The following is a 26,119-nucleotide window of genomic DNA, read 5'->3' on the forward strand; positions in this document are numbered from 1 at the left end:
GCTGTCACCAATTTTAGTCTCCAGGAAAAAACATTAAAGCAATAAAACATTTTGAAGGCAAAATTTTGTGTTACTTTGGTATACAAATTAGATAATGTGGAGTTTATACCCTGGAATAACATTGCAAATGAAGAGAGCCTACCTACCTACCTACCATAGATTCCTGTTTTAAGTATGTGTGGAACATTCCTTGATCTGCCAGTGCAATTAGAATCATGGGTTATATGTTGAGTAAATATTTCTCAGTTCAGGATTTTTATTAAAAAGCCGACTCTTGAAATAGTCTGTTTATTTCAAATCTTTCTTGCTGCGCTGCAGAGTTACACTTTCAATAATTAGAAGTGGTTGGTCTTCGTTTCAAGGGTGGAGTGTGGACAGAACATATCTATGTGTCACACGATTTATGAAAATCGTGACCTCCAAAATCATTTTAACAGACTCTTTGGAAACTGACAGATGTGCAAGGAATGATGTGCATGCAAGGAAAGCATGCATGTTCTCATTTTAGTGGAGAATGCATATTTTTACTCATGGTTCTCCCAAATACGACATGGGTAAAAAAAATCTGGAACTTTGGGATTATAGTGGGTTAATGATATCCAGCTTATGTTGGTTCTCAGCCACAGTTGGCTCAGGTAGATGAGGCTAACAAGACTGAAACTGAATCAAACAAGATATATGCAATGTCTTATTGGCGTGCAGGAGGGGAGACCCCTTCTGTGACAGATAATGCGGTAATCCCCCAGGCTGATCAGACTCAGGAAAGCAGTAGCAGCACTGGCTGCGATTCTAAAGAGGAAAGGCATCTGTAGATTTCAAGCCAACACACTCCAAGTTTCAGGGGATTTCCATAAATTCTGACCATAGGCGCCTCAATCTTTGAAGGCACTGAAACCCACAATCTCTGCCTTTGCTTTCCCTTGCTTGAAAATGACTAAACCGATTCTGGGCAGGCAAACTGGAGGCAGCGGCACAGTGGCTGCTGCAAGTTTTTCGGAATCATCTTCTTTTGAAGACTCTGGCATAAAAGTCATGTTTCAGCATCTCCAATGGGAAATGACTGTACATGCTGCTCCAATTAAGAGGATTATCCCAGCACTTTCCTAATAATAAACTCACTGATGTATATATTTAGAAATGTTGTGGGACTATTAGGACCAAAACTTATTCTAGTCACAGAGTTTTATTCCCTGTTCAGCTTCTTATGCCTCTCAGATTTTGCTGCGAGCAAAAGAGAATATTTAAAACAATTTGAGTCAAACTCAGCTTCTGGTGGCTTCAATAAGATGCATGTATGGTTTTCTTGGCAGCAGTGGAAGGAGTTTGCCACTGCCTTCTTTTAAGTTTTTTTTTTTTTAACTTTCCAACCTATAGCTCTAGTGCAGTGGTGGCTAACCTTTTTGGGCTCCTGTGCAAAAATTGTGCACGTGCTTTCACGCAGAAGCCTTCCTCAAGCCTTTGGGAGGCTGAAAAAGGCCTCAAACAAGTCAAAAATCAGGTGTGAGGCGCGCATGCGCAGTGAGGTAAGTTTGCCTGCAGCTTGCATGCTGGCACAAATGGCTCTGCGTGCCACCTGCCATAGGTTCGCCATCACGGCTCCAGGGTTTCTCGGTGGTCTTCTATCTAAGTATTAATCAGATTCAATCTTGCTTAGCTTTCTGAGAATAACCAAGTGGGCTAGTAACACCTACTTAAGGCAAGGAAAGTGGGAAATACAGAAATCTATGTGGAATGCTTACTGAGAATATCAGTAGATGGACTAGAGCCTTAGAGTTAATTGGAACAAATAGAATACTAACCTTCATCATTGGAGATTCTGCTCTAAATTTGGAGCACAACAAAGATTATTATTCTAGTTAGCCATCTATTTGTGTGTTTAATTGTTTTATGTATTGTTTAGGTGGGTGAACTTACCTGGATGGATGAGCTTAGGTGGATGAGCTTTGCATCTATATAAAAATAACAATCTTGATTTTGCAATTCCAGTATATTTATATTTGGAAACTTAATTCAATATTCATACATAGATATAAACATACATGGCAACCTCTGTGGCTTCCCCCTCTCCCTCTTTCTTTTAACAAAGTTGCTGCAAATTTATTTGCAGTATGAATAATCTGAAATGATTTTTTGTTATTAATCAAACTACTGAAGTCCATGTTTAGATTGAAGCAGTTGGAATACTGTAATAATATGAGACTTGTTGAACCATTTACACTGGATTGGAAGAAAAAATAGGTGATTTGAAATGCAGGTTTCCGTTTTTTCCTCTATAGTATACAGACTAGCAGGAATGGGAAATTTGATGTATGCTGTGAAACTTCTTGGAAATGATACTATCAAAACACTGTGAATGATCCCAGATTAATCTGTTTCAGTGCATTTGATAAATATAAGCACGTAAGATTAGTCATAAGGCAAGGACGATTAGGTGCAAAACACATGTTTGGGGTGAGTAATATAGTTACTATTAATATGAAGATCAACTCTATAAATGTATATAAAAGGACTGTTTGCAGTGAAAACACCAAGGGTTGAGCGTAACCTAACCACAATCTCTGACACGTAAGCAGGAAGGAAATGGGGAAGGGAGGAGAGGGTTGGGTTTTTTTGTTTTTTTTAAGTGTCATGAGAGACTGATAGACTTTGTGGTAGGAGGGATAAAAAAGAGACAAGATTAATGAAACATAAAGGGAGATGTGTGCTAAAATGTGGCAATAGATGTTGCTCCATTTAGCCTCCTACCTTACCATCCTATTTGAAAGTTTAAGACACTGGCACCCAGCAAACTGCATCTTTTGTCCGTGTTTTTAGCACATTGTTTCGGGAAGTAAATGTCCCATTAGAGCTCCCACTTTTTTCTTTTATTTGGATCATCTAAAAATGCTGATATTTACCTAGTATTTTCCAGTGGTATTTGGGTTACAATCTTTTTGGTGTGCAACTGTCTGAGACTTGCTGCTAGAGATAAAAAGGAGCATTAAGCTCAAAAACCAACTTTTGTTTTAGGTGTATGGATTAGTCTGTTCTACTTTTTTTTTTCTTCTGAAGAAAAAAGTGAAGTGCCTGCAGTTTAGTGAGCTTTCCTATCATAATGACCATAAACACTCCAATTCTGAACACTTATTTGTGTATAGTTAGTCCTCGACTTACAACCACAATTGGGCCCAAAATTTATGTTGCTAAGTGAGACATTTGTTGAGTTTACCGCATTTTACAATCTTCTATGCCACAGTTGTTAAGCGAATCATTGCAGTTGTTATGTTAGTCACACTGAATGCGGTTTCTCCAGGGACTTTGCTGGTTAGAAGTTCACAAAAAGTGATCCCACGATCTGGGGACACTGCAACCGTCATAAATATGAGTCGGTTTCCAACTGTCTGAATTTTGATCACATGACCATGGGGATGCTACAATGGTCATAAGTCTGACAAATGGTCATAAGTCACCTTTTTAAATGATGTTATAACTTTGAATGGTCATTATATGATTTGTTGTAATTTGAGGACTACCTGTATAGAGATAGGATGAATTTGTCAGTAGGTATAGGATTCTGTGGCTGGTTATGAAATAACAATTTGAGCAGCAAATACAGGTTGTCTAATTTCCAGTGCTTGCTCCAAATATGTTAACCTCCACTGAGTGACCAAATTATTTTAATAGTTGTGTAAAATATTATATTTTCTTAAATATTTGATTGTGTAACTTGACAATAAAAATTATGATTGCTCTAGAAAAGAAGTATGGATAAAAATATTTTATCTTTGTTTCCAATATTTCCATGAAAGCTTTCTTGTGCATCTTTCTCTCAAGGTTTAGTTTTGATAAATAATTTCAGGACCTCATATGAATATTATGTTGCCAAACATTTTATGCTGCACACCAGTACATATCTATTGAGATGTGAGCTCCAGTGAACTGAATAGGATTTATTCCCTGATATATTTGTATAATATTTTAGCCCTAGAGAGATTTTTGAGTCACTCACAATTGCTACAGCCAGCAATGAATTATGTGCATCTCCAGAAGCATTTGTTTGGCTGCTGTCTCTCAGCCTGAATTGACTTAAGCAATTGTTACATTAGTTTATTAGAAGTTACTTATTTATTAAGTCTGGTACCCAAATTCTAAACATGAAGCGATTAGCCCCAATGATTTCATCTAAATTAAGTACAGTTGCTGTTCTGTCAACCTATACCTGGCACTAAATCCCACTGAATTCAGCAGAACTTTCTTCTGAGTAGATGTAGCTGTGGTGGCTGTTTCTGTCCTCAGAATCCTACATAGTAGACTTTGTTCTCTTGAAACACTCTCTCATTAACTGTCCTGAAGATTATTTAGGCAATACATCTTGGTATTTTTAACACCACACTAGATGTGTGATTATTCACATTATGGCTAGTTGGAAGATTTTATTGTTTACCGTAGTAGCAGCTTCAGGGATTCTGCTGCTCTGAAGATTATTCTGCCACAGTTTCTAATCAATGGTGACTGAAGCTTCTGCAAGTAAAATGGTTTTGAAAGAAGTTTGGGGAGGACAATCTTCAAGGGTCTTCAAACTTGGCAAGTTTAAGAGTTGTGGACTTCAACTCCCAGAATTTCTGAGCTAACATGACTGGAGGAGGAATTCTGGGAGTTAAAGTCCACAAGTCTTAAAACTGTCAAGTTTGAAGACCCCTGATAGAATGATCTTAACTTCAACTTGCAAAACAGATTGGATTTATTTCTCTGGGAACCTAGATTAGCCTTAGCCCTAATGTTGACATCATTTATAATGAACAACTTTGCAGTGAGGGTCTATACAATTATCTTTGGGTCAATTGGCAATAGTAATCTGTTAATACAATTTTCTATGACTCTTAGAAATGACTTTCAGTTAGTTCAAGTGGGATTTACTTTGTAGCAAATGTGTCTAGCATTATGGATTATTGTCTGCAATGCTTCAGATTTATCTGCAACACTTTAAACCAGTTGCACCTTTTCTCAGGACATTTAAACTGTTGTAGACAGAGAAACACACTATGAAGCACTGTTTGCAAACCGTATGCGAATAACTGCATAACGGTGTAAACTATACAGAGCCTAAGTAGTATTGGCACAAACTACACTGCAAAACAATAATAAACTACCCTTCTCAGCCTTGGAGCTTTCCAAATGGCAGTATTATGAAATAGGAACTAGTACCGCATTAGCATTTTTTAAAAAAAATTGTCACACTAAAAACTAAATCAGAAAGCTATTTGATTAAATAAGTGGTGCATATTCTGGCTACAGTAAAAATCCTATGTTTTCTCTTTTGTTTTCCAGACCATGCAGTTAGTTCTCTGTGTGTTTTTTACATCTTTGAGTTCCTTCTTTCATTTTGGAACCATTTTTCTCTTGACTGGTTCTTCATAGTTTCTAGTATAATTTTCTCTCTCTTCATTACGATTAGGAGGGGAGCAAATTTGGATAGGGTCACAGTTTATAGACAGAAAAGAGTCCACCCCACCCCACCAACTCAGATTCCTCAATTGAAAATGCCTCACCACCCAGCTGCTACTCTATGGGGAAAAAAGTTTCCACTGAAATTGCCATTTTAGTTGGAAGAAAGCTTTGACTCTTTCCCCCATCAATATTTTTGTATTTTGAGTTCCTTCTGTGAAATCTTCTAATTTTTCTTTGAGCATGGAATTGTAGATTGTGTGATTTTGGCTATACAAGAGTTGGCATTCACTCTGAAACTTCATCACTGGAGAAAAGAGTGCAAAATGTAAGGTCATGAATGTAAAAAGCTGCTTTATAGAAGGTAGTATATTTTGTCCACTTAGCTAGTCATGTTTGTTCTTGATCAGCCATGGCTTCTGCTCAGCAAAAGCTCCAGACCAGCATCTTCCAGAGACACCATGTATGACTTTCTGCCTGTAAAATGTGTTCTTCCATTGAGTTATAGATACTATATACCTATATATTTCCACACATACAAAAAAGAGGAATTCTTTTCCATGCTTACATTAGTAATTTCACAATTTTTCTAACGTAGGCAAAAAAGGATCATAATTAATCTTTTCTGCATCTGTGGAAATTATATAGCAACATTAAATTTCTCAATAAATATTAGTCCCTTTCCCCACTATGAATAGGGACGCAAGATGGTATGATTCTAAAATAACAACTTTGTTTCTGGGTGGTATTGCCTCTGGCTGTTGTTCAGTAGGCAGGAATGAAGGAAAAAGAAATGTGTGCCTGCTCAGAAGGGCCTTTGCTGTAAAAGCTACAAGTCATGGATTAGTAACAGACACAAGGAAAAGGAAACTAGAAATGTATATCAAGGGATTTTCTAAAAATATTAGAATGTACTTGTTAGATTAATAACATGGCATGCAGTTTCTTTCCTACTTATTCTTTACTCCAAAGTTAACAAACATGGCCCAGATCCAGGCCTGAACCCCCATTTGTGTAACGAAGAGTCTTAGTTGTTTCTTTTCCAACTGCTTCCCCTATGAAATATGGCACTCCTCTGGAGCAGCAGTTTAAGAGAGAGAGAGAGAGAGAGAGAGAGAGAGAGAGAGAGAGAGACTCTATTGTGCCACTGGAAAGGTTTTTTAAAAAAACTTTTTTAAAAACTTCAAATGGCACGAGTTTAAAAAAAAAACTTGCAAATTTCAGGAAAGACATGATAAGAAAGGAGAGGATTAAACCTGCATGTTAAATGGAGAACAATAAAAGATTATCTAACCCACAGTCTGACTTTAAATTTTGCACCCGGCTAGATAATTCCTATGATAATTCCTACACTAAGAACAAGCTCCAACAAATGTCACAATAGGACTTTTTGAATGGTGTCCACTGGTGTACTTACTTGCCTTCTTGCTTTGCTTTAAAATGTTTAAACTGAGTCAAATGGGAATGGCTGATATCTAGAAAGTAGTTGCAGACATATAAATGGGAAATGAACAGGGCCATATAATCAACTTTTGAGGTTTTCCTTTTCTGTTGCAGGTAAGAGTATGAGATAAATCATTATGGGGCTGCTCAGGCTTTCTATTCCCAGCAGAATCTGTCTTAAAATACCCAAACACTTTCATTCTGAAACTAGATGTGGCTCAACTTATAGCATCATGGTCTTCCATCATCTGACATTTTTCCAGTCAGTTTTTTGTTCACCATATATGAAAATATATTTGACTGCTGTTCTCATTGTGGTATATCTCCTTCTACTTTTCTGCCACCATCGCAGTCATTTTTGGAGGATGAACAACAAAACCTTAATATAGTGAACTGGCTATTTGGAAAGTAAGGTTATACCTTCACTTGGAAGAATATTGCCAGTGAGTGGAAATGTCTTCATGCAGCAAGGGTAGCTCATGTATATACAAAATAAAGGGCAATGTGTACCCCCAACCAGGGGTGGGATTCTACCGGTTCAGACCGGTTCCATAGAACCGGTTATTATGATTCTGCACAATTTGGAGAACCAGCAAATCGTGCCCGTGGCTGGCCCCGTCCCTCCCTTCCCAGTCAGTCCTTAGCGCGCATGTGCAACATCACTGATGGTGTTCTCCCCTGCCCAGTCACTCCTTAAGGTATTTTTCCCCCTCCCAATGATCAGCTGTTCCAATGATCAGCTGTTGCAGGATCCCACTTGCTGTCTTACTGCTTCACCCAGGAGGCTTCCCTGAGGCCCAGGATGCAAAACGGGGCACCAGGGTGGGTGGAGGTGCTGCAAAAAACAACAACAATGAAGCCACGCCCACCCAGTCACATTGCCACGCCCACCTAGCCACATCCACAGAACCGGTTGTTAAAAATTGTGAATCCCACCCCTGCCCCCAACTCTATCAAGCCCCTCCCCTTAATATTTCTCTTGGCTCCAGTCTTTAAAGCTCTTTTGACATTGCCAAGGAGAATTTGTTCAATCAGGCATGGTGAATGATGGACGGCTGCTATGCTTTTCAATACTGGCCTTGCCCACATATGGTGGTGTTGCTGGTGTACAGCTTTTAAGCTGCTAAAAAGTATTTGGATGGCCAGTTTAGAAGCAGAATGCTGGAAGGAGGCAACGGACTTGGCTAAGGTTATAAACTGTAAGCAGGAAAAAAAGGGAGCCACATTCAGGGTCCCTAGTTTGTTAGTGAACATGAATAAATCCACCACCAATTAATGCAGCTGAGATATAAATGTATCCGTCTCCTCCTTAAAAAGTATTCATTTCCTCCCAAAGGAGAGAGAATGAGATGCAAGGCCATATTTTCACATGAGAGGGTGGTTCGGCAGCTGGTATCCTCTGCATAAACAGAGACAGTCACTGCTGGGTGAAGAAGCTAATAATCAGGACACAGGCCATGGAGTAAGAAACTTGTCTAGATGACATTTCTTAACTAACCATTATCAAATGTAGATTTAAGTGAAAAGTGTACCTGTAAACCCGCGTTAAATATACTACAATAGTCTTTGGCAATGATTTTGAGAAAGATTTTTTAATCGACACCTGAGTAGGTCATTGGCAATTTGCACAATAGGTAAATTGAAGCAATTTATTCTAAAAGTTTTGCAATAATGGTAGCTCGGGTATAGGATGACGGCAAGGGTTCATTCTCTGAGCTTGGTTTCCCCTAAGCTCTGCTGAAGATATTATCTAGCCTGGTAATGAGATGTTCAGAAGCCAATCCACAAGTTCGGAGAACAAACTCTGACCTTACTCTAAAAGTCTTCCAATAGTACCATTTGACTTAGAGTTTAAGAATAATTTATTTCAGTTACCAGATTTTTAATTCCATTCTAAGCTTTTACTGTAGGTACTGTTTGCTAAGTTTGTATGTATTGCACCTGCATTTAATATGTCCACCTATCCTGTCGTTTTGTTCCTCACCCCACCCCAATATCAGGCCAGAGCAGAAATAGTATTGCCATTCTTTAAAAGGTAGGAAGGAAAAAAGAAACGTCAAATGTTCCCTTCCCTTAGTCTGCTCTTGCTTATTAATGCTTCAGCCTTCACCCTCTTAACATCTTTAAGTCCGCTAGGTATTTTCACTTTTATAAAGTGCTTCCAATTTTATATACAGATTCAGATCCTGATTTTAAAATCTTAAACTAAGCTGTGTAACCATTATAGACAGTTATATAAAGACATATATAAATAAGCATGGAAAGGAAAGTGTGAGTGAATGAAAGTAGGAGAACACAGTATCATAGCTCATGGCCCTTTATCCCCAGTCAGTGCGTAGGCAACATTCCAACAACACATGATTTTAGTACATTGTATGATAATAAATATTGCTATTTTTCATGACTTTCCCCCTTATGGCCATATTTTCTGAATATAATCTATATCCTCTAAATTTGACTTTTAGCCACTGACTTCAAGTGAAGGGACATGTTTCCAGCCATCTTTGCTTCACTTCCAGTACATAAATCAGTTTGGATAAACTTCATATTCTTCAAGGCAAGCACAAAAATGCCATATGTAGTCTTCTGCCTAAGTGTGTGCATATGAAAGTCACTGCATGTAAAGCAAGGCAGGCAGAGAGTTCTTGGGTTCCTCTAGTGGTGTTAAATTATAGCTCCCGGGAGCTCCAGTCAGCGAGTTCAGTGGTGAGGAGTGCGTAAGTTCTGTTTCAGCAGCTTTTGAGGGCCAGTGGTTCTCCATCACCAATAAAAGCATGTTAAAACACAACAACTGTGAGGCAGCTGAGAAAAAGGCTAGTTGCTACTAGTGAATGTGTCAAATTGACAGCTTTCATTGATAAGTCCCCCTTCAAATCCTGTAACAGTGAGAGGTGTAAATACGAGCATGCGGTGGATGCAGACATGATCTTAACAGACTAGCAAGCAGCCTTTGAATGCAGAGAGCTATGACCCCTGTTGATGTCAGGCACTATTCCTTGCAGGTTTTTTTTTTAATGTAGAATGATTTGCTGTTTTTGTGTGGGGTGGGAAAAAGTGGGTTTGTTTTTTCTCCTCCTTATTTACATTCTATCATCACGCTTAAGAAAGAACTGGATATTTACAGAATTTTTCCCCCATCTTTTGTTGCAATTTTTAGGTGCTTCAGAGCTGAGCCCATTTTCAGATCCCAGGCAGTTTACAAGCATTTCATCCCTCACTGAGAGCCGCTTCTCCAACCCACGAATGCACTATCCAGCCACCTTCACTTATACACCGCCAGTCACTTCAGGCATGTCATTGGGTATGTCAGCCACCACTCATTACCACACCTACTTACCGCCACCTTATCCAGGCTCTTCCCAAAACCAAAGTGGACCATTCCAGACCAGCAGTACTCCATATCTCTACTATGGCACATCATCAGGATCATACCAGTTCCCCATGGTGCCGGGGGGAGACCGTTCCCCCTCCAGAATGCTTCCTCCCTGTACTACCACATCCAACGGCAGCACATTATTAAACCCTAACTTGCCTACCCAGAATGATGGTGTGGAGGCTGATGGAAGCCACAGCAGCTCCCCAACAGTCTTGAATTCTAGTGGCAGAATGGATGAGTCTGTCTGGAGGCCTTACTGAAATTTTCTCTGCGGGGCGTAAAATCTATCAGACAGAAAGCAAACCAATAAAAAACGATTGTCCGCTGATTATAAAGTGCCTGGTTTTTGTTTTTTGTTTTTGAAATAGATTCTGTTGATATGTGCAACTGAGTAGCTGGGATGTTAACAGCTAATTATATGCATATGACATGAGACTGACTTTCCATATCATAATTCCAGTCAATGTGGATCAAAGCACAGTTTGTTTTCCTCCTGGGAATGTTATCTCAGTTTTATATTTTAAAATATAATGATCCAGCCCCAAAAGATGCCCATTCTGTCTAGACTCCTTTAAAAAAAAAAAAAGCGAGTTCTTTTGCCAAGAGAGGAGACATGGACTCCTGCCAAGACAACGCCTGTGCTTTATTTGTTGTTCAAATAAACAGAAGCATCTTGAACTTCAGGTACGGTTGCAGCCATACAATCTCTAGGACCCTCATGCATGCACAGTATAATTCACTCCGTGTGTTTGTGCACACAGAAAAAAAAAAGCTTCCATTTATACCAGAATATCTTCAGCTTACAGTAACTCCTCAGCCATCTTATCAAAGCCTTGCCTCTGATGAAAGAGAAAACTTTTGAAGTACTTGGCTTTCTTCTTCTACTTTTGCTGAAATAGCACCCCATAAGGTACCAAGACAAACTTGTTTGTTTTGTGTTATACATTTTTGTGATTACCTTTGCCTTAGTCAAGTTAACCAAAAAAAATCTTGGGGAAAAATGTCCCCCATACAAAACAAAACAAAACAGAACAGAACAAAAAAACCAAATTCTAATTTCTTATGCAAGGAAAAAAAAGAAAAGAATGGCAATATATCGTACTCAAACCAAAACAGTATCAATAGTATGTGTGTGTGGCTATCTTGTTTTATTTTATTAAGTTATAAATGTGTACAAAATTGAGGTTATATGCAAAAAATGAATTGTCATATAATTTTAAAGAAATATTTATAATTATTTAATAATGTTTGGTCCCTTTAAGGTTTTTTATAATGTAATGATATGTTGACTTCGGTCTCTAAAAATGTCTGTTGTTTTTAAATTGTGGCAACCTTTGACTGGTACCAAATATCAGACCATGCATGAACTCTGAAAAGCAGTTCCAGTATAAACTTTCTGCAATATGTATTTTTTTAAAAATATATATAGTAATAATAATAATTAAATGCTTCCATCTCTAAAGAATTCAGGTATAATCATACATTGGCTTAATTTATGAAGGAGGTACTGCTTTAATTGTAAATGAATATTGGGTTGTCTTTTTTTAACCCGGTAAAAATTAACTGGAAACAGATTGAACAGGCATTATTTTGAATACATTAGTCTACAATCCCTCCTGGAGGTGGGATCTAAAAATCCATGTGGACACTTCTGCTCTTAGCACAGAGCCTTTCGTCTTTGCCCTTCCCCAGGTTGCCCTCTGCACTGCAAAGCAATGTCCCTCAAGATTAGGGCCTTTAGTAGCAGGGTTTCCTGTCAAGCAGAAGAGACATCCCCTCTCTCCCACACATACATTTCAAACATACCTTTGTCTTAATCCCAGCCAGCTTCATCTGGTGAAATTCAAATGTTTCCCCCATGTTTTTCAATCTGCATTTGGGAAACAGTAAAACAGCCCTGCCTTGGCGCAAGGAAGATTCCCCAAGATGTGAGACAGTTCAGAATTGATCCATTTACCTGGAATCAGTAGCTTTCAGTTTAAGAACTCTTAAATTAATTTTTCAGGCACTATACATTATGTTACAATGCATTGTATTAAAGTGGAATAAGCACACGTGAATCGCTGCAGAGGCCCTCTGCAGTTCAATGCTGCTCCAGCATCTGGCAACATATAGTAGCTGAAGGCTGATTAATAGAAGACAATGTTTTCGTAAAGTCAGGCTCCGCTTTCCTAATTGAAAGACATGAATATTTCTGAAGCTCTTAAAATCAACCATCCAACATTTACCATTTATCTTTTTTTTTTTTTTTTTTTTGCTGGTAAGCAATCCAAATTAGTTCCTTGGAAAGTAAGTGTCTGGGTCCCCAATTATTCTGTAGTCTTTGAGAATTCTTATTTAGACTCATGGTATATAAAAAAGCTCATTTGGCACTTTACACGAAACCCAGCAACCTGTAGCTTTGTGCATAAGCCCAAATGAAACAGGATGTGAGGATGTGAATGAAAGGTAGGGAGTACAGGAGCCCTTTAAAAGAAGGTATCACCTTGAAATTCATTGTCTTTCTAGCCTCTATTTTGATCTCCTTTGCGCTGTCTTTAGCTTGAGCTATGCGCAACAGTCTTTTCCATGGATTGTGATGCTGCTGAAATTAATGATAGTTATATGTACTTTTTGAACACCTAGTCAATAAGAAAACCGGGCAATTTTAGTGGCAGCTGATAGCTAAGACAGCCCAAAGAATGATTCTACATCCCCATGAATTATTCTTGACAAATTAATATAATTCATTTGCTCCTTAGCAAAAATTATTGGCCTTCTAAAGGTTAACGATCAAGTCCCCTTTTTTTATAAATAGGAGAGACTTCCCTGATGTGTAATTTTCTTCCAAAGATGGAAGTTGCTATTGATCCTATTTATTGTTTGTGGTAGCTTGAAGCATACCCTTGTCCATTGATTTTTATCTGTAAGATAAGTATGTTCATTTCAGCAGCACTTAAAAAAGCTAGTGTCTGGTTACACATTTCAAGTTGTTTGGAATATTGTTGATTAAAGAAACCAAAATAAGGACATGAATTGCCAGTGCAAATGCTGTTGTGTATTTAATAAAAGGTACTATATTTGTACATTATTTTTATTGCTGAGAAGGCCTTTTAAAAGATATACTATATGCATCTTAAATAATTTTGTAGGGATTTTTTGTTGTTGCTACAGGGGCTGCAGGCAGCAACCCAAATACATTTAAAAAGAAAGGAAGGAAGAAAGAAAGACATTCTTGTACAATTTCAATACTGCTTTATATTCCTGGATTTAATCCAGCATGGATCATTTTTTATATTCTGTTCTGTAGCTTCAGTAATGTTTCTATAACATATTTTGGGATCATTTGGGATTAAAACTCCAGATTGCTCAGGTGTGCAGTTTTACTTGCCCCAAAACATGTCCAGTTCATGCTCTTCTACTGTTGACCACAGCAATGAAATGGTTTGCTTTACAGTTCAGAGTAACCAAGAATAATAAGAGAGTCATAAGCACCTTAGTTATAAGCACAAGGCCCTTCTTTAGTGTCTTTCATGTTTTAAGTGTGCCTTAAAAAGCTCTCAGTTGGAAACATCTTTATCCATCTTGGGAGATACCTAATGCTTTGATGGCATCAAGAGAAAAATAAGCTAAAGTTCTCCTTTCAAATTCATTTTCTTTTCACCCAGGAAAGGAAAATGGGATGACATTAGCATGATGGGCTGTAGTTAGAATTTCAAGTCTAGAGAAAAAGTTGGTCCAGTTTATAGGGTTAAAATGCTTATGCAGACATTTTTACAGAGTCGGTACAAGCATTTACAGATAATTTTTTTTAAAGTCTTCGCCCTTGGATAAAACACAGAATTCACCTGTAAACTTGGGCATGGTGAATCCAAAATTTATTGGTGCAAAATAGGCACTAGCCTATGAAAAACTACTTGTCACAGCATCTAGGAAGGTGGTCCATTGAATCTGACTCTAAGCTAGCAGTCCCTGGGCATGGATTTGCTGGTCATTATCTCCTCCCTTCTCCCCAGGCTTCATCAAGGAGAGATTTTTGCACTGTCAAGTTAGCCAGATAAGTTTTCCCTCCTTTCTTGCTGGAGCCTCCATTTCAGTCCCGGTGAAGTCATGCATCCGGACTCTTGAGAAAAAAAGCCATGAACAAAAGCAATAATTTAAACATAAATAAAATATAAACCAAAGGAAATACTGTTTTCTAAGAGCTTTATTTCTGTGATAACATTTCATTTCAGTATGTTTGACCTGTCATTTAGCCATTTATGTTTGTTGCAATATTTTAAATAGATCAGCCAGAAATCATATTTTACAGTACGTTTTGTTTCCTAGGTACACTAAGCAATATTCCACAGTATTTTTTGCTTAAATATGTTTTACCAGTCTTGAATTTCTGCTGAAGCAAAATATTTGTAGCATTTCCTGTAAATACAAGCTTTAATTTCTTTCATTTTTCCCCAATTGCTGTTGTCCAAGAATTGCTTTCCATGCACAGATTCTACAAACACATTCTTTTTTTTTTTTGTTTTTTGTGCCGCAGACAGCGATTGTGGAAGGGAAGGGTTTACTTTATCTTCAAAGGGACTGTGTGTATTGTATGTTGCAACTGTAAATTGAATTTGTTTGGCATTCTCTCATGATTGTAATATTAATTTTGAGGTTTGAATCTCATTTTCAATAAAGTGGCTTTTTTGTTATGGTTGTTCCTTGCTTCTTTGTCTTCTGCTGCATCTCCATAATTATCTCTTTCATATTTGTAAATAGTCTAGAGCTCACTGGAGCCAGAGTATTTTGAAATACCAAACTGCATATTGACAGCTCCTTTAACTTCTGCAGGATAGAAACTGCTATTTTAAAACAGCACACGCCTAATCTTAAGCGTGGTTATATGAAACTCCAAGGGTCCCTGGTTAATGGTGTACATCTAACATTATCTGTATCAAAATAAGAGCTTACTTAAATAAATGAAAAAAGAAGAAGGGGGGGAGCAGGGTTTGAGGTATTCAGCACTGTTGCTGTGGAGGAAAAAGTAGAAAGAAAGCATAAGCAGTAGAAGGTAACCATTCTCTCAAATAATATCTGTATAGTATTAAGTTCTATGTTGGAGTCACTACCACAGTCAGAAATTGTTTCTTTTCTTTCTGTTTTTTTTAAAGCAAGGGTACAGGAAAAATGTCACTGTGAAGTTTTCACTAAGGCCCTATTATTTGGTGTGGTGTCATAATTTTTGCAGTGGAGAAATGAAGGGTAGGGGGTATTCTGAGGGCTTACATTTATCCCACACATGTGCTATCAAAAGGAGTGTAACGTATGCATTACATTGTTTAGCCCAAGTATGTCACGGTTGAGAAATATAGCCCCCCCCCCACCCAACCCTTGCAGTCCTAACCACTTGGCCAATGGACAGAAATGCTGGGAGTAGCAATACATAAAGAGCCACAAAGTCTGCATCCATGGTAAGACTTGAAATTGCAGGGTTAATTTTTTTTTTCAATAAATGCATTTTTCCCCAGTGATGAGAAGTCAAGATATGCTTTTAATAAATTAATAAATATCGACATTGATGTCAATATGATGATACATAAAATGAATAAATGTCATGAGCTCAAACAATAATAGTAACTAAAGATTGATAGTTTATTTCTGGGTGAGAGATAAAGGCAGATAGCTGTTAAAGTATTTCAAATTGATTTTTAAAAATCTGAGAACTTCCTAAAGAGGGCGGATTTGGCTTTAAAACCATGGAAATTCACTGATTAAAGTACCTGAATAATGGGTGGAACTGTTCTTAACATCTTGATTGTTGCTTCAAGTACATTGGAATAGGAAGCTGGAAGCTCACAACTCCAGAAAGAGACCAAGACAGCAAATAGGAATAGGAGTACTGCAAGGAAACAAGGGAATTTCTAATCATGAAGAAAGGATGCATATTGAGGGTGACTTGCTTTGTGTATAATATCAGTTGCAAATGGATACTTATACCCTTGCAGCAGGAGTTGCAGCGCCCTAGAGTTTCTCCAGGGGTAGAGGGGGCAATAGGAGGACTCCAAGAAGGAAAAGGCATTACAGTGGAAATAGTAAGTACTTGGAAGCATAAAATATGAGTGGACAAACAAGGGGAGATCTACTCTAGACCACTGGCCTGATTAAGTGGTTCTGTTTCTAGACATGGAAGGCATACTTCACCCACCTGATGTGGTGTTATTAGTATCACAACAAGGGAAAGCACTCAGCTTCACAAGAGTCGACAGTGGAAAATTTTCCAAAGGGGAGGAAAACAGGCTGGCGGAAATGGGGGACTTATTATTGAAAGGAATAGAAGCTGCAATGTGTTGACCTAACACACTGTTGGAAGAAGTATTTGTCTTCTGCTAGACATTCAGGATTACAAAGTTAATTAAATTAAATGATCCCTACTATTTCTGTTTGTCATGTGGATATTAAGGCCACTACTAGAAAAGTAAAACTCTTTACAGGATTATAAGAGACCACCAAGCCCTGGGTAGTAGGACAAGAACAATTAGGGAAAGCATGATCCTGGAAGTGAGCAGCTGGCTAAGAAGGAAGTAGAGTCAGAAAAAGGTTTAGGCTGCCAAGAGCATGAGTGTCAAGTAGGTAGGAATGGGTTGTGCAGTTCAGAAGACCAGAGAAAAATAGTTTTTTGGAAAGACCCTTTTGAAACTTAGTAGACGAGAAAGGGAGAAAGGGCCAAGATTCAGGCAGATAAATGCTGGATATGAGGCTCATGACTGTCTATATTAAGGAAGGAGGCACAAGGCTAGAAAGGATATTCAAATCCTCAAGACCTGAATATAGTGCTATCCCCAGTCTGTAGTGTCTACACACAAACTACAAAGTATGCAATGCATAGAGGATGTGTAAGAAACAGGAAAAACATGGAGAAAGAAAATGGAATAATGAAGAAAACCACAATATTTGTAGGAGATGACCAGGGTGAGCCTGAGGATGGGATCAAATGCATCATCAGTTTGGAGATTCTATGGCCCGTAAGCAGGGGTGGGTTTCTACCAGTTCGACCCCGTTTGATTGAACTGGTAGCTCCAAAGATCAGGTGTGAGCGAACCAGTTTGCTCAAGACAATCAACATTGGGCCAAATCTGTAATGATGATCTTCAGTGATGCCAAGGTCCCAAGGTATGAAAAAAATCCAATACCTAACTACAGATTTGTCAAAATCTAGTTTGGTGGCATTGTGGGTGAGAAAGATATGATACTAATGGGTCACACATGAACATGAGCAAGCAGGTAAGGAAGCAGTTGAGAAGTCCAAAGCAATATTAGAATGAATTAATAGAAACAATGTATCCATTTCACAAGAATTTATGATATCCTACCCTGTACTGATTAGTCCACTGTTGGAATATTATGCCCATTCTGGATATGATATTTTAAAAGGTCCAGTTAAAACAAGAAGTTGGAACAAGTTTAGAAGAGATCTACCAGGAAGATAAGAGGTCTGGAAACCAAATCCTTTGAGGAATGTCTATGGAGATTCTCAGTCATGTCCTTTACTTCAGAACTGAAGACACACTTTGGATGACAAGGAAAACATCTTCAAGGAAAAACAAAGGTGCTTTTGAAAAAGCACCTTTGCAACATCCTTTGAGGAATATTTAAAGGAGCTGAGCATCTTTCTTGTACAAAAGTCAAGACTAAGAAAAGACATGGTAGCAAGAGGAGGTAGACCCTTCCAGTGGCGGGCTGCACATTTTTTACCAGTTCTCTGCTGGGTAAGTGTCTCCAGTTGGTCATGTGACTGGGTGGGTGATATCACTCATCACACCCAGCCCCGCCTCCAATCCACTCACCTCAAACGAACAGATAGGATTCAGCTGGTTGGGGCTAATCCTACCACTGGCTGGCTCTGCCTCTGCTCATTTTACGGCCTGTTTTTTTGGCCTGTTTTGGGGACATTTTAAGGCCATTTTGGGCCATTTCCAGGCCAGTTTTAGGCCATTTTCAGGCCAGTTTTTGGGCCATTTTCAGGCAATTTTTCAGGCAGTTTTCAGGCCCCCAAACAGTCCAAAAACCAGACCATTTTAGGACCATTGTTTGGGCTGTTTTCAGGCCATTTTGGGGGCATTTTCATGCCAGTTTTCAGCCATTTTCAGGCCAGTTTTGGGGCCATTTTCAGGCAATTTTTCAGGTAATTTTCAGGCCACCAAACAGCCCAAAAAGCAGCCTGAAATGGCCTGAAAACAGTCCAAAACCCAGACCATTTTAGGGCCATTGTTTGGGCTGTTTTCAGGACATTTTGGGCCATTTTTCAGGCCATTTTTTGGGCCATTTTTGGCTCAAAAATGGTCTGAAAACTACCTGAAAATGGCCCCCAAACCATGCTGAAAAATGGGCAGATGTGTGGCCAGCCAGTGGTAGGATTTGCTAGTTCACTGAACTGTGCCTAATCTTAACTACCAGTTCACTAGAACCAGTATGAACCAGCAACAGTCCAACCCTGGACCCTTCTCTGGTGAAATAAACAAAAAACCCCAATGGTTGAGGAAGATTCAAGTTGAACAATTGAAAATAAGAATGGTTAAACCATAGAAAAGTCTGGCTAGAACAATGGTGGGCTGCATTTCTCTGGAGGTTTTGAAACAGGGGCTGGATAACCATCTTTTGGGACAGGTTTCCCGAAATGTTTATGTGAAAAGGATGGGGAGCTCTGCTACAGATATAATTTTTATCAGTGGGATGTTTGATTTCTTCACGGCTCATGATCATTTACATGTAGCTGTTGTTTTAGCTCATACTACTAGAGTTACTACTGTGAGATGGGAAGCTATATTAAATAAATAAATAGTTTTATGATTCTGATGTTACAATAGTAAAAAAAACAATACATGTTGTTTTGGTTTCATTTTGCCAAGAATCTTGAAAATGAAACTCCATTGTAATGATTTTACTGCAAGCACCAGAGTCTTAATCTTTGAGAAGCCTTGACCATCTTGACAATTAACAATTAACATCCTTTCATCTCTTTCTCTTTCAATCCGCTAATTTTCATCTTTAAGCTTGGCTATGGTTGTTTTTAAAAGAACAGCCTGAATGCTCAAGCAGTTTTTGTTTACTTTTCCACTTCCGGAATTGTTAGAACTTCTGTTGTCTGCCGACCTTGGTTGCTTGATCTCAATATAATGCATCAAGCAGTTTTTCCCATGAAGAAAATCCAAGTGCATATCTTACTAAAGGGAATAACGCAAGAAATACCAGCCAGGTAAGCAGAACAGCAATACATTTTGTCAAGTTAGCTGCAAGAAACCTTGTGTTAGACACAGATAAAGGCAGATGTTGGGAATCTTGGCAGCTTTCAGAGGTCTGTATCCTTTTACTGCCAGGGATGGTTTTCTCCAAGCAGAGCAGGATGTTCTTTTTTCTAATAGCCAGGCCAGATGTTAAACAATTCACTGCTAAACCATGGATAAATGAGAAGGGGGAGCAGCTGACTTCTGTTAAGATGAACACCAATAGAATAAGCCAGAAAGTATGTGAAATCTCTAGGACCTCTTCTTCACAAGCCCCTGTTTGGCGACAAGATAACAGCGTTGGGACTGGAAGTTCCTCATCCCATGCCAATTTCTGCTCTTATCCCTATTTGAACTGGTTTAGAATATAGCTTTCTTGACTACATAGGTATTCCTTCCCTCTCTTCTTCCCTCCCTCATACACAATTGCTGGCTTTATTGTGCTGTTTGCAATTGTTTTGCCCTTGTTTTTTGAATCCATGGAACTGTGTTTAAAGCACGATTTAGCAATTTGCTCGCCTAACCACAGAAAACAATGTAATTTTGAATAGTGACCAGTAGCTCAGGTCAGAGAGTATGCAGCTTGCAATCCCAGAGCCATATATCACCTGAAATGTTTTAAGACCTCAGTTGTGCCTTTTCAGATGGCACAGTTTTGATGGTGTGATTGCCAAAAAGATAGCAGAAAACCTTTCAACCATTTTGAGACAGGAAGCATATAAAACAATTAACTTAATGTACCTGTGTTTTCCCCAAAATAAGACCTGGTCTTATTTTCTTTTTGGTTCTGAAATAAGCACTAGGGCTTATTTTCAGGGAATGTCTAATTTCTTTTGAGTGCCGCCTCCGCAAGGCAGGGTGTGTGTGTGGAGTTGCCCCATGTGCCTTGCACCGGCTTACCTCAGGGTCCCCACAGCCAGGCCATGCATGCCCTGAAACCTGCCTCACTTTGTGGCTGCAGCACTGGCACATCGCTCGGTCTCATGCTCCATTGCAGCCATGAACAAGCAGAAGAAATGGCCACACGGGGTCTTGCTGGACGGGGCTGTTGGATCCACTGCCACAAGATGAGGCAGTTGTCAGGGCATGGATGGCCTGGTTGCGGGTGTCGATAAGTTGGTGTGGGCGTAGGGTAGTTCCACACACCCCCTTGCCTCACCTCACCTTGTGTCTGTGGCACTGCTAGCAACCAGACAGAATGGGTGGGCGGCTGGCTGTGCAGGCACTTAAGTAGAGCTTAATTTGGGGGTAGGGGTTATATTGGGTGCATGTGCAGAAAACATGCTAGGACTTATTTTCAGGATAGGTCTTATTTTCAGGGAAACATGGTAGTTTCAAAGCACCAAATCTGTCACCTCTCAAATCATAAACTGTCCCAGCTTCACCAGTGTGTGTGATACAGCCCCTTGCCCCTTGCTTTTTGTCATTTGTGCCATTTGTGGCCTCAAAACCATTGCACATCTCTGATTTATATCTAAAGAATTATAAGCAAAATCAAGTTAACCACTCCATAATTTGTGAAACCAAGTAAAAGAAGCACAAGAGATATATTCAGTAATTCCTAAAGTCCTACCCATACCTCTGGGTACATAAATGTTGGTCAAGTTCTTACGTGAGTAGAATATTTTATCTGAAGATACATGAGAGTTTCTCATAGAAAAGTAATGTAGGATTTACAACTCTTAATGTGCTTTCATTCTTGTTTTTCTTTTTGATTGAAGTGAAACTTCTAAATAATAGCATTGAGATTTTGTCTTCTTGCTCATTCCTTCAGTCTTTTGAGTCAACAGAAAAATATGTCAAAATACAGGGCACTGCCCTTACAGGGACTCTATTCAGCTTCAATGGAAAAGCAGTGACTGGTGTTCTCCTTACAGTTTTAATGTGAGACAAAGGCATTGATTGAAGGATTCCTGCTTCATCCCACACCCCTCTTCTGTTCTAGAGACCTGTTGGCTGGGTTATTTTTAGATGGGGCTTTAGCACTGAGTGAGTATCAGACTCTCAGACTTCACCTTGTGCCACTCTACTGTGTACTCTTTACAAAAGGTTAGAAAGGCATCGTTGCACTGTGTGTAGCAGATCATGAGAATTGGGGTCAGGGTTGGATTTTAGAAATAGCACATACTCTTTCTTGGTTGTACTGCAGCACAGTAAGGTTACTATAAAAATAGGATGTCCCTACTCTATAGTATAAATTATCTAGTAGTATAGGTTCAGACATAGCCTCAGACACAGAAGCTCTGAGTCAGACATGCTCTCAGCCCAACTTACCTACCTTGGTAAGTATATTGTAATTGAGAAAAAAGGGAGGAAATTGCTATGTGTATACTGCTTTGAGCTTCAGAAGGAAAGGTGAAATATAACTCTAATGAACATTTTTTTCATCTTAAACACAATAGAGCTCCTCCTCCTCCTCCGCCTCCTCCTCCTTCATAAGAGACAGTGCACTTAAAATATTTTTTTCTAAAGCTCCCCAATATTGGTAGTTTTTATTTATCACTCCACTACAAACAACAGAGAAAAAAGAGAATAAAAATGATCAGATGTACACTCCTGCTACAAAGTACTGAGAACAAGTATGCATGGTACATAACATTGGTTTGGAACTTTATGTAGCCAGTTTGAGATTAAGCAGATATTTAGTATAGGAAGAATTATTTTCTTTCTCAACTCCTTATAACATAATTTGTTGTTTTTATTTTCCTTGGTTGAAGGTTTTTAGTCTGTCTCACTTCTCAGTTCTAAAAACTGATGTAGTGACCTACTATCTGTCACATATGTATTCAGTGGGAGATAGTCAGGGGTGGGCTGCTGGGGGCTTGCAGAGTCTCGGGAGTGCCCCTAGCTAAGACTCCGCGGGGCTCGGAGAGCCCCCAATAACCTCTGAAAGACAAGGGGAAAGGGAAAGCTCTTAATAGGCTTAATTGAACTTCTGGGCATTCAGCCAAGAGCATTTCACACTTCGTAAAAGTGTTGCAAGCTAGATAAACAATCCACTCAGCAATTGCGAGGGAGAGCCATTGAGAAAATCAGATAACATAGCTACTAGCCTCCAAGGGGATTAATTCCCAACTAATAAGAATCACATAACTCACCAGAGACTCCACTAAGACTCCAAGATCCCTCTCATAGTCACTGCTATTAAGCCTGGTTTCACCCAGTCTTTTATTTAAGTATTAAATGCACGAAATAATAAACAACTTTTTGGTATATATCTTTTTTTAGGTAATTAGAGCAAAGAAGCAATGTCAAGTTGGCCACACCGACCCAGTCACATGACCACCCAGCCACGCCCATCCAGCCAGTCATTAGGGCAGAGAGCCCCTTGCTAAAAAAATTTGAAGCCCACCCCTGGAGATAGTAATAGTACACGTGCTTTCCTGAAACTGTGCTTTCCTGCTATGATGTGCAAGTGACACTCCCTGTTTCTAGGACACACCCGTATAATATGTCACTTAGAATGACTGAGAACTCTGAATTATCTGATGTGTCAGAAACATTGAATCTTCTGAAATATACAGGCATAATGCAGGTCCATATGCCTTCAGCAGAACCAGTGTTGTGGAAATTTGTATTTTTGTGAGACTGACCACCCATAGCCTTGCAATTTTGGGATTTTTCTGGTTCCAATAACCACTTTGCCAGTACAGATTGAAGAGACTTCTAACAGTACAAGGGACATTTATTTGTAAACAATGACCTTTCCTAGATAGAATTAGTTGCCTGTTGAGCTCTATAGTTGTGAATAGACATAATCCTTATTTCACATTACGCCATTGTTTGCTAGAGGAACTGCAAGCTAAAAAACACTTTCTTTGCTCCTGTTAAGTATTTTGTTGCAAAGACCTCATTCCCAGAGTGTCAGAATGGGACAGATCCAGATGTCTACCTGGTTTGAGATTGTTATTCTGTATAATAAGCTTTCTATGTTATTAGAGAAATAAAACAATATCTTTTTAGGGTTTTGTACTACTATGTTATTCTGTACGTTTTACTTGTTTAAACTGTTGATAAGTTGCTTTTGTATATTTTAATGAATGGTATTCTAATTTTGGACTGGGTTAAAGAATGAGTGAAGACTGAATAACATATTAAGCAATTCCCAGCCACCTCTGGTTTGCATGTTATCTTTGAAAAAGCAAGGAGAATGCTTCTTTTCAACCCTCAGCATTTATGTGTTCCAGTGGTGGGATTCAATTTTTTTTACTACCAGTTCTGTGGGCGTGGCTTGGTGGGCGTGGTAGAGGAAGGATACTGTAAAATCTCCAGTCAGAGGTGGGATTTGCCGGTTCTCTGAACTACTCAAAATTTCCGCTACTGGTTCTCCAGAACTGGTCAGAACCTGCTGAATACCATCTCCAGTGTGTTCTACCTATAGACATACTTTCAAAAAACAAAAATGCACAATGTTTAGATAACTTACCTTAAAATATGTTTGTTTTATTTCGAATGGGAAAGGGATGAGGTTGGAATCAAAGGCAAACATTGTGATACTATAATAGTCTGAAATTCCAGTGTTATTCTTGCTGCTGCTGCTGTTTAATAAAAAGGGCATGTGGAAGTGTAAAGACACTTGTGGTGCTCACAGGACTGAGTTCAGGAGATTTAATAGGAATCGAGGAAAAAAAAGGAATGAAAACGAACAATTGCTGAAATGGCCTCCCTCCACCATCTGTGGAAATGATGTGTTGTAGAACTTTCCACATCTTTGTAAGTTTGCAATTTTTTAGGCTTTCAAGAGTGAGAAGGGAAAAGAGAGACGTAACAGATATGGTCAAAGCATGAGAACATAATCTAGATGCTGTAATGAACTGTTACAAGGCACATTGAAAGCTACATTCAGAAGTAGCCTTGGTGAGGCTATTTTTTTATGATACCACATTAGAAGACATGAAGTTAAAAAAGCAGCCAATCCATAAACAGTAAATAGAAATGCTTCTTAAAAAGCCAACCTTTAGATACTCCACATTTTGAGTTCTATGTATTTTAATATGAAAAGAAAAAGAAACAAATGATCTATCACCACCATACTTTACTTTCTTTTAGGGCCTTCCTTATATTTGCAGGATAGGTGCTCAGACAAGGCAACTGATGGTAAAAATATCAATACGTAAAGATATCAATACATTTTTATTCAAAGAACAATTTTTATACATACAATGATAAGAATATCTTCAAAACGTGTCTCTATCAATTGCACTTTTTCGTGGTAGAATACTTCAATTCCATGCTTTTGTTTGTTTAACATAGTATTCAGGGATTACAGAGACATGGAATTAACCAGGAATATCCAGAGGGCATTGAGTAAAACTCTCAGGTCACTCTCAGGTGCTGTGCAACATTGTGCAGTGGTGACAGTGGTACTCCATTTTTTTACCAGTGACCAGATGTTATGTATTGGGGACCTCCATGTAGTTTTACCTGTAAAGATGACTTGGTTGGCTGGGTGGGAGAAAGACAGATTACAAAAATGGTGCTGAATAGAAGAGATAAAGACCCCTTTCCCTAAACTGTGGGGGTGAGAGGTGTTGTGACTGCTTTGGATTTACAGCTTTCCCAATATATCATCTCATTTCACCCTTAATTTATTTAAACTAGATAATCCCAATTAGGAAGGCTCTCCAAGATAGGAGGCAAAAATAGATGTGTAACTAATGTAAAATAATTTTCTTAAACACACAAATGCTTGTAACTTTTCAGACAACAGTCTTTGTCCTTTTTTGTCTAAAGAATACTAAAAGTGCCTTCCAGTCAAAATTGGAACATTTGCATATGTTTCCAATTATTAGCACATTTTACAAGATTAGTTGACAGGGTACATTCAGTTTTTCAGACAATATATTCCTCCCTGAAAGTTATTTTTACAGGATATCCAAACTAAGCCTGGCACTTTGTAGAGATTGTGGGCTCCACGCCAGGGACAGATCTTTGAGTTTTCATGTAACATAAAATATTAACTTCTAATCTACGGATAGGTGAAATAATCTGTTTCAATAGCTGAACCTTGCACAAAAGAGCAAAGTGGTTTGCTCTTATTGAGGTGAATCATCCTTGAATGAAAGGGCTTTATCTTTCATTCTGAAAGATTTCATTTATCTTTCATTCTGAAAGATCCCTTTCATATCTGAAAGGGGCAGTGGACCTTATTATTGAGCTAAATCTGGAAGTGCTGCTTAATACCTGTGGCTGTGAAACTCCATGCACGCAGGTATTGTTATCCTACCAGAGGTGGTATTCAGCAGGTTCTGACCAGTTCTGGAGAACCAGCAGCAGAAATTTTGAGTAATTCGGAGAACTGGTAAATACCACCTCTGGTTGACCCTACCCCCATCTATTCTCTGCCTCCCAAGTCCCAGCTGATCGGCTGGGTCTTCTTTTGTTGCCCTGCATAGGAGAACAGAGCTGGAAAGCAGGTTAGTGGGGTGGGGAGGAAATGGGATTTTGTAGTAACCTTCCCTGGAGGAGGGTGGAAATGGAAATTTTGCAATATATCCTTCCCCTGGAGTGGGATGGAAATGGGGATTTTACAGTATCCTTCCCCTGCCATGCCCACCAAGCCATGCCCACAGAACCAGTAGTAAAATTTTTTGAATCCCACCACTATATCCTACAATGGTGATTCTTTCACTCC

General features: G+C 38.8%; 1 protein-coding gene across 9 annotated transcripts in view; it reads left to right on the forward strand.

The window, feature by feature from the left end:
- The window catches only part of RUNX2 (RUNX family transcription factor 2), a 252,820-nt gene that overhangs the window by 173,216 nt on the left and 53,485 nt on the right, over window positions 1-26,119 (forward strand). For 3 of the 9 annotated variants that reach the window (XM_087949179.1, XM_026683723.2, XM_026683724.2), the window contains one exon: window positions 10,025-14,914. The exons of the other annotated variants lie outside the window; for them this stretch is intronic. In XM_087949179.1, the coding sequence (XP_087805305.1) occupies window positions 10,025-10,503 (479 nt within the window). In that variant the 3' untranslated portion in view covers window positions 10,504-14,914. Of the gene's footprint in view, window positions 1-10,024; window positions 14,915-26,119 lie in introns of those variants that run through there. 9 annotated transcript variants of the gene reach the window in all.

The sequence above is a fragment of the Notechis scutatus genome, chromosome 1, assembly GCF_049901735.1.
Source record: "Notechis scutatus isolate UNSWTSFEM ecotype Mainland chromosome 1, rNotScu1.2, whole genome shotgun sequence".
Taxonomy (NCBI): Eukaryota; Metazoa; Chordata; class Lepidosauria; order Squamata; family Elapidae; genus Notechis; species Notechis scutatus.